Source organism: Geospiza fortis, unplaced genomic scaffold, assembly GCF_000277835.1.
Source record: "Geospiza fortis unplaced genomic scaffold, GeoFor_1.0 scaffold730, whole genome shotgun sequence".
Lineage (NCBI taxonomy): Eukaryota > Metazoa > Chordata > Aves > Passeriformes > Thraupidae > Geospiza > Geospiza fortis.
In genome coordinates, this window is record NW_005054458.1 from 666,635 (window position 1) to 675,104 (window position 8,470).

At 39.1% G+C, this 8,470-nt stretch overlaps 2 protein-coding genes and 1 long non-coding RNA gene across 5 annotated transcripts in view; all 3 read left to right on the forward strand.

Moving 5' to 3' along the window:
* LOC115948647 (histone RNA hairpin-binding protein-like) overlaps positions 1-73 on the forward strand; it is a 7,401-nt gene extending 7,328 nt beyond the window's left edge. Inside the window, exon 7 of the mRNA XM_031062720.1 lies at positions 53-73. Within this exon, the coding sequence (XP_030918580.1) occupies positions 53-73 (21 nt within the window). The remainder of the gene's footprint in view (positions 1-52) is intronic.
* A 129-nt stretch (positions 74-202) lies between these two features.
* On the forward strand, positions 203-5,627 carry LOC115948645. Of its 3 annotated transcripts, XR_004082444.1 has the most exons (7): positions 203-359; positions 968-1,087; positions 1,495-1,602; positions 2,002-2,115; positions 2,433-2,546; positions 3,278-3,467; positions 4,325-5,627. It is a non-coding gene; the product is annotated as an uncharacterized LOC115948645 (long non-coding RNA). The 3 variants fall into 3 exon arrangements; XR_004082442.1 differs by having other exon boundaries at positions 1,495-2,115; XR_004082443.1 differs by having other exon boundaries at positions 1,495-2,115; positions 3,295-3,467.
* Positions 5,628-7,522: 1,895 nt separating this feature from the next.
* The window catches only part of LOC102045155 (histone RNA hairpin-binding protein), an 8,603-nt gene continuing 7,655 nt past the window's right edge, over positions 7,523-8,470 (forward strand). Inside the window, exon 1 of the mRNA XM_031062721.1 lies at positions 7,523-7,536. Within this exon, the coding sequence (XP_030918581.1) occupies positions 7,523-7,536 (14 nt within the window). The remainder of the gene's footprint in view (positions 7,537-8,470) is intronic.

Consider the following 8,470-nt stretch of genomic DNA (forward strand, 5'->3'; position numbering starts at 1 on the left):
GGAGAAGAGTGAATGGAATTCTCTTAGTTGTGTTACTGCACTGTGTAAATAGTTTTACCTGTGTAGGAATTGACCTGTGGTAGAAGTTGCAGTTTTTATACCATTTGGGTGTCATATGGGATTAACTGTTAATTCTTACTGCTGCTGAACTGTTTTCTGTTTGGAACAGTAAGCCAGATGAATAGTTTTTTAAAGTTTTTTCTTTTCCCTGCTGTGTTTAGCAGTACAGAACCTTCAGGTAGTTCCCAGGAATGGTTCTGCAAAGATGAGGATGTTCCTGGCTCCTTTGTGTTTGATGAAAAGCAGACAAGAAATGAGTGTGAAGATGAATGCAGGCAGACTGCCCACACACCTGAGAGGTATGAGAGCAAACTTCTGTGCTTAACTTAGGGAAATAATTCAGTAGAGGTCAGTGCTGTCAGGTTTTTGTCGGAAATGTTTAGTGTGAAAGGGCTGTTAATACTCAGCTTTGGGGTTTGACACTTTTGCTTTTGAATGTAATCCATCAGAAGTTCAGGGCACTAAATATGGAAAAATTACCAGCATTGCTGAATTACATGATTTAACAGAAGGAAATGCAGTGTTTTTTCAGCCTCTCAGTTTATACAGCAGAGTACTGAGGTTTCTTTAACCATTGCTGCAATGTTCTGAAAGTAGAGGAGCTTTTTCAGGAGCAGGAATCCCCATCCTTCCTTGTGTTGTGCCTGCCTGCAGCACAGCAGGGAGGCTGACTGTGATGTGCACTTCCCTATTTAGTGAAATATCTTGTCCTGGGGGGATGTGTGTGAAGTTCAAAATGGTTTTGTTTCCAAACTGTGAGAGATTTGCTCAGTGTTCCTCTGTGTGACTGTGGAATCATACCCCAAAAGAAAACTTCCTCTGTAGCATATGCTGTTATTTAGAAGAACAGTGATAAACATTTAAACATAGATCAAAAGTGTTACATGTGTAAAATCTGTTTTTGTAGTTCCTGTTCTCCCAATTCCTCTCCAGTATGGAAACGCCGAAGAAGAAACAATTCTGACTCCTCTGTGGTTTCAGAGAGCAAAAACCATTATCTGCAGATGTACCACACTGCACTGGATAGGTATGAAATGATTCTCCATGGTACTATTGATACTATGAACTGACTTTTGGAACATGGCTGGTATTTTCCCCTCCCTTTGTTAATAGCTTTAATTGTATCTAAAGGTGTGCAATGTAATGAGGAAGGGAATTCATGTCAGAATAATTGTGCTGTATGATAGCACAATTTACAAATCTTTACAGTGCTCCATTGCAAAGTGTCAGAAGACACAGCACAGGTTGTGTTTTGTGTGTAGATTTAGGCACCACTAAAGCTTTTGGCAGTTTAGTAGACATTTCACACTAACCTTAGTGAAAATGTTCATGCAGGTATGGTTTCTTCTCTCTTTTTAGCCCCCCTTTCTGAAAAATTAAGAGGAACTGTGTTACCACAATGCATGGATTCAGACATTTTCATTTTCTTTCCAGCCTTATGGACTCAGGACATCAGGATGCTTTTTCAAAGTGCTCAGAGTGGGAAGCCTTTGGTGAAAAGCATGAAGTAATGACAGTGCAACAAAGTATAGAATTAGCAAGGTAAACACCCCAGTATTATGTTGTTATTTCTGTTTATTGCTTATGTTATAAAGGTGTCCTTTCCTTTTTTCCTTTTCTTTTTCATCTTTTCCCTCACTGGTCACTACTTTTTTTTTTCCCTTCTTACATTTTCTCCAGCACATGGTATGTTTGGTTGTTATTTCTATTCTTTTAGTTGACTTGGCTTTTTCCAGTCTGACTCTTCATCTGTTGCTTTCTGCTGCCTCTGCCATCCCAGGTAATACTGGAAAATGTTGAGCCCCTTTCACACAGTGTCTTGTGGAAGGAATTGGAAGTTTGCCTCTCACTTCTCAGCTTAAGAGGTGGAAGCTTCCTCTATCTGTCTCCCTAGAGATTGTTTTCTAGTGACAACAATGAGAGTTGCTTATTTTTATGCAGTGACTCAATTCCAGCCAGTTGTTCTTTGGTATGGAACAAACCAAAACAGAAGAAACCCAGCTTTTTTCTGCCTGACAGCAAGACTTGCAGAGATGCAGACTTCAGGCTGGAGAGGTATCAAATGCAGCTCATCAGCTGGGGTTTGAGGGGTATTTTTTCATATTATTTTAGTAGGTTAGTTGCTTTCTTGCTGTAATTCAATCCAAGCATTTGTTATAAACATTTGATTTTTAATTTTTTTAAGCTATTTCTTACTATTTGTCTTAGGGATATGTTGGTCAATATTTATATGTTGTGTGGTAAAATTCTGTCTTTATGTTTTCATGTTATAGTCTGTGTTAATGTAAAAGTATTGTAGCTGTATTTAATATTCAGAAGTTACCATAATAAAGCCACTTGGCCTTTGGTTTTTGGTTTTTTTTTATTTGTAGGCTTAAACTTTGTAGCAGTTTATTGGATGGACATCAGTCAGAATACCCTGACAGAGGATGGGAAATGGCAAATGCTGAAGATACAATACTGAAGAAAAAAATCTAAATACTAAGGTGAATTTGTGCTGACTGCTTACTTGATCTGTTCTGTTTCAGTCCCCATCCACAGTATCATTCTACAGAATCCAACGTTCAGTTCAGTTCATTTTTTCTTTTATTTTATTAGTTTTATCCCATTCTCTTGCAATTAATACAGCACCTTAATTAAAAGACCTAATGCTTCAGACTTGAAAGTGCTGCCTGTCAGCCAGAAAATGTGTTTTTATCCCTCAAATGAAAACTGTCAATATTTTTAAGTATTTCAATAGCACCTTTTTTGTCTCTTAATGTTTTTGTGATGAAGTAACAACTTGGCATTTGCAGCAGTGGATTTTAGTGAAAATTTCCTCTTGGACTGTGGATTCCTGTGGTGCATTAATAGGATGGTGGTAATCTGGGTTAAATAGATTTTATTAGCAGTTAGTCTTTTGTGTAATTAGATTGTCTTTGATCTACATTTGATGCAGGCTCTGAAACATGGACTAGGATATAAATGTCTGTTAACCAGTGATCTTTGAAATTTTGTCCTTATAAAACTCATTAAGAATATTGACAAAAATAGTTTTACACTTAGATTTTGGATTATAGCAATATGACAAAAAGGCAGCTAGAGCTTTTAAAAAATTATGCTGATGACTTTTTTCTTTTGACTTTATTGGTTTTTAATTTAAATTCTTTGAACATTAATAAGATTTAACATGCTTTCACTTTTTTGAAGTGCTAATTCAATATTTGAAAATATCTAGTCTCTCTTTGTATATAGAAGTATTGAAGAAGGAATTTCTCCTGTGACAGAAAAAGACTTGAATAGGGATGTAGTCTGAGATCAGCAGATCAAGTCTTGGAAAACTGGTGCTGTCATGTAGGATCTGCACTGAAAGAGGAAGAGATTTGCAGTCAGCATAAGTGCAATCAACATAAGGTGAAATTATTCAGGTAAAAGAAGCATCTCTGGGTCACAGTTAAGAGCCTGTCTGGTTTCCACATAGTTGATATTTAGCATTTTTGTAGTGGTCTTTTTTGTAAATAAGGCTTTATTAAGGAGTGTATATATTCAGTGGGTTTGTTCTAATTGAAAAAAAGGCTCTGTTAGATGTAGAATGTATAAAGTGAATGCCTTCTCTGTGGAGCAACACATTGGTTTTCTGGGATGGAAAGATCAGTATTTAGAGCAGCATTGCCTTTTACCTTGGCTTTTAGGTGTGATGAGCTCTAACTCTCAAGTGTCAGGAACTTTATCTGTGCAAGTTTAATCTTGCTTGAAAACCAGATAGTGGTTTACATGGTAGAATTCCACACTACCTTCCCTTTTCCTAAAAGAAACATTCACATTTATTTCTGTTCAAGACAGAAATTATCTGGTTGATTTCTAGGGAAAAGCCTTAGTCCATAGGACACTTAAGATATGTCAGAAATTTGTTAATTAGAATTGAGATAAAAGTTTGTTTTATGAATCAATAATGACATTTAGATGAAAACGATGTGAGGGATTGGGGAAAAATAGACTCAGCTGCTTCCTTTTCTCTCTGACAAATACTTCAGGAATGTAGAGAATCTAGTATTGTATTTTTTCAGTAATTTATGTTCTCAAAATGTCCATATCAGCTGTAACACTTGCTTTAGCATGGACAGTATGGGTTTCTCCTTTATACTGTGCTATAAGCTCACCATGTGCAGTGCTCTCTTCCATTTACTGCTACTGTAACACTACAGCTTAAAAGAGGAGAAAGTTTTGTTGTTAATGCCTGGATATAGCATGTTTATAAAGTGCTGTTACCTGCTTTTTTGTTTAGGTTTCTCCAGATCTTTATAAGGCTAGATTGTTTTCTGCAAGCTGTGCCTCAAGTGTAAAACTCCAGATTTCGTGAAGCCTGTGCTGCAATGACAATGGATGTTCCTTAAAGCTTTTGTGAGGACATCCCGGCTGTGCCTGCATTGGCAGGTGACACATAATATAATGTGCATTAAATTTCAAAGGCTGCTTCAGGTGATGGATCCTGCCATTCCCTCTGGAGGTCTTGTTCTTCAGGATGTGCTGATGCTTCACCAGTGAATTGGTCCAGTATTGAGTCAGACTGAAATCCAGCCCCTCCAACCAAGGAATGCCCTCTGCTCCACTGGACCAGAATTGGATATCCAGCCTGAAGAACTGCTTCAAAAGAATGTAGATAATTTCAGCCTTCCTCCAGCCATTAAAGACAAGCTGTTCATAACTTTTGGATTTGGTGATCACCCATTTGGCCTATTTATTGTTCTCTGAGATGTATTAAGGTGGCATTTGCCTAAATCAGGTGAGAGAAGAGAAAGGAAACGTAGATGGTTTATCAAAATCAGATCCATTTCTTGAAGGGGTTCTGTTGACTGTTAGAACAGCAGCACAGCTTAAATACCTGGATTTTGCTTTTATGTGTGTTGCAGCCTGACCCAAAGAGCCAGTCTACAGTTAAAGAGTAGGAGAGGATGCATTCAGTGCCTGTTGTTCCTACAACTGTTGGGGATAAATAGCAGTATTTGCAGGTGCGGAGCTGCTCTTGTTCAGGCTAAGGGTTGTGATGGTGTTGGGATAGGCTCTCCTTTCTTTATTCTGCTAGCACTGTATGCAGAAGTTTGAAGTGAGAGCTGTGGCTACAGTGGTTTGGACTAAATCCACGTGCCAGTTACAAGAGTTTTACAGTCCTTGTGTAGCATGTACTGGGATACCAATGGCTGCTAGAGCTGGGAGTTGTTTCTCTGCAGGAGTTTGGTTTTGCTTTCCCTTGCTATGGGGCTGGCAGTACCCAGGGCCAAGAGCCCATTGTGCTGCTGATTTGGAAGTAAGCTGCTTCCTCAGAAACTACTCTCACTCCCAAAATGTAATTTCCAGGCATGCTCAGGCATTTTTCCCAACACAAGGATGTATCAGTCACACACCACAGAGCATGTGTGTGTACAAGGGACACATCTGTACAGCACTTTTCTAAGAGGTAATATTTAGAACCTTGTTGTTCCAATGTGCATGTTTCCTTGTGATTTATGATGATTGTAAATAAGGGAATGTGTTACATTTTTGGCAATTTGCCTTTATACAGAAGAATTAAAGACTTGAATTAAAAATCATTGTTAGTCTGCTTTTGCAGTTGTGTTGTCAGTTTGATTTTAAAAGAAATATGTGGGTTCAGTAGTCCTTTCTTATTTGTTTTAGGGTGTTTACTTGGTTTGGGTAGTGATTTTGGATTTTTAGTCCTTGCTAAAAGGGGAAAAGAGGAGTCTTCAGAGATTAGAATTAGACTCTTGAAGGCAGTTTACAATCCTGGTTTTGTCAGCCCCTCAGTTTTAAGGCATTGTGACTCAGTGGGAGGGAGCAGCTGAAGTCCCAGCACCCATTCTGCTGTGGAAGGGAGTCCTGCTGGAGAACATGGAACTGCTAGGTGAGAGTAATGGGCTGTTGAGAAATACTTAAACTCATCTTAAGTATTTTATGAGTATTAAGTGCCCCTAAGCTTTTGCCTGTGATGGACAGGGCCTGCAATGGATTTTAGAGACATATCCATAGGATTTTGCAATTCAGCAGTTCTTAAAAGATCTTTATATTTCTTGGTTGAAGATATTAGACTAGACATAGCATAACCAGTCTGCCTGTGGCAATTAAATTTTGGGCAGATTTATTCCCTAACCCAGATTCTGTGTGCTTGAACAAGCTGTGGTAGCACAAGGGAAGGAATGAAACAGCAGATGAAGTTTGGGATCTGCTAAAGTAATTTCATGCAGTGCTGCCAGTGGCTGTAGAATCATCCTCTGTTCTAATTAGTAACCTCATTAGTCTAAATAGAGCAGTCAAAACTGGAATGCAGCCTGGCCGTGCACTTGTTTACCTACCCAAGGCTGTCTGACACAGAGCTTGCAACTGAAGTAAGTGAAGCAGAAGTCTGGCACTCCACCCCCAGTTTTTCCTTTAATTTTACCCAACTTAATTAAATCTCCTGTGCATAAATCTGTGCTCCGTTTATAATTAAACCAAAATATACCCTGAACTTCAAAAGACAGGTTTCAATTTCTCCCTAGCAGTGACAAGTATCTTCTGTTGGCATGCTTCCACTGGGAGAATCTCCTTATAGATGATACAGTATCTGTGTTTGTGGAAACCATCCTTCACTGCCAGTTCTGAAATGCCACGGGTTGTGTGTACTTTATTTTGTTTCTAAAACTCTTTTGAGGTCACAGCTGAGGATATCTCCTCCCCTAAGTTCCCACCGTGGTCTGAAACTGCTTTTCTGAAGGATTTTGCTGACAAGGACAGAAAGATGCAGTGGAGCTGTAATCCCTGAGCTGTGTCCCAGCAGATAGTTCTGCTAGATAAACTGAATTTAATTTGTAGATTTTGTTGTGCTAAATGTATAGTGTGGCTTCCAGGCTGTAGCTGTCCTCTGTCTGCCTTCTTGGGTGTGTTCAGGTAAACATGCTGGTCTAGCTTTTGTCAGAGCCAGGCTGAAGGGAGGGGAGTTCGTTTGTGCATGTTTTGAACCTCTGCTGTACCTCAAGCATGACCTTGGTGCAAGAACACAGTTCTGTTTTCCATAGTAGTGTGTGGGAAAGGAGAGGTGCTGGCAGAGCAGACTTTTCTGCAGGAATGTGGATGGTCAGTGAAGATGCCACACAGATCTGTGAGTTTGTACAAAATTTACTATAGTAAAGCCAGGCAACAGGAATGGAATTTTCAGAGTAAATCCCTTCATGCATAGCAAGGCTGAAGTGTATCTTTATTTTTTAAAAAAAATCATCACCTGTTATTGTGTGCTCAGAAAGTTTCTCCAAAACCATTGCTGCACTTCAATAGTTGCTTTAGTGTTTTAAGCTGATTAGAAAACCCACCAAACAAATTTTTGTTTGCTACTTCTGGCATCTGTTTTGGTACCTCTGATGTGGTACTTGGGGACATGGTTTAGCAATGGATTTAGCAGTGCCTCGTTAATAATGGTTGTACTTGATGATCTCAGAGGGCTCTTCCAACCTTAATGAACCTGTTATTGTAAGGCTTCTTCAACCTTAGTAATCCTGTCATTATAAGCCCAGAAGAAAACCAGCTCTCTGAAGGGTCCCACCAGTCTTCAGGCTGCAAATGTATTATTGTTTAAAGCTGCTTGTGTTCTGCTGGAGTTCTCCAGGTTGTTTCTAAATTACTGTTCTAAAATGTAAGTGTATGCCCAATAGCAGGACCAACAGGATCTCAGTGTGCAAGTAAAAACCCCAGAAAGCTCCACAAACCAAGGCATAACCACCTCATGCCATTACCCAGCCTTCCTCACTATTGATAACTAAATTTGGACAGTTAGGATTTAGGACAATACGAGACAATAAAAACAAAGAGTTACAGACAGTCCATTTACCTTTTTCTGGGCAAAATAAGCCCCGAAAAGGACCCACATTATCAGAGGATTAACCCTTAAAAGCAATAGCCTGTTGCATATTCATACACCTCATACATGATGCATAAATTCCATTCAAACAAAGCATTTTCTCTGGTCAGTGTCAGCTTCTTGCTCTTAATCCTAACGGCGTCTTCAGCTGAGCGAGGCAGGAAGAAGTTCGTTTTTGCTGATAAGAGAGCAATAAATTCTTTTTCTCTGAAAGATTTAGGTGTCCAGCAGCTGCTATCTCGGTGCAAGTTCTCTCTTAAAAAAAAGTATCTATTTTAACAGTATGTTATAACCTAAAACTATATTTAACGCACTACTTAAGGAAATTAATACATCTTAACTTTCTAACATAACACATATAATATTCATTTTAATATTTGCGAAAAGCCAATCATAAAATACGCATTTTTCACACCGGGGATCGTCATCCTTCATATTTAAATCGCGGCAATTTGTATTTTTCCTTTTGTTTGGGCTGGGTTTTTCCCTGTTGTTTCACGCGAGTCCCGCCGCCCCAGCGCGCCAAAACCGCGCGCGGCCGCGCTC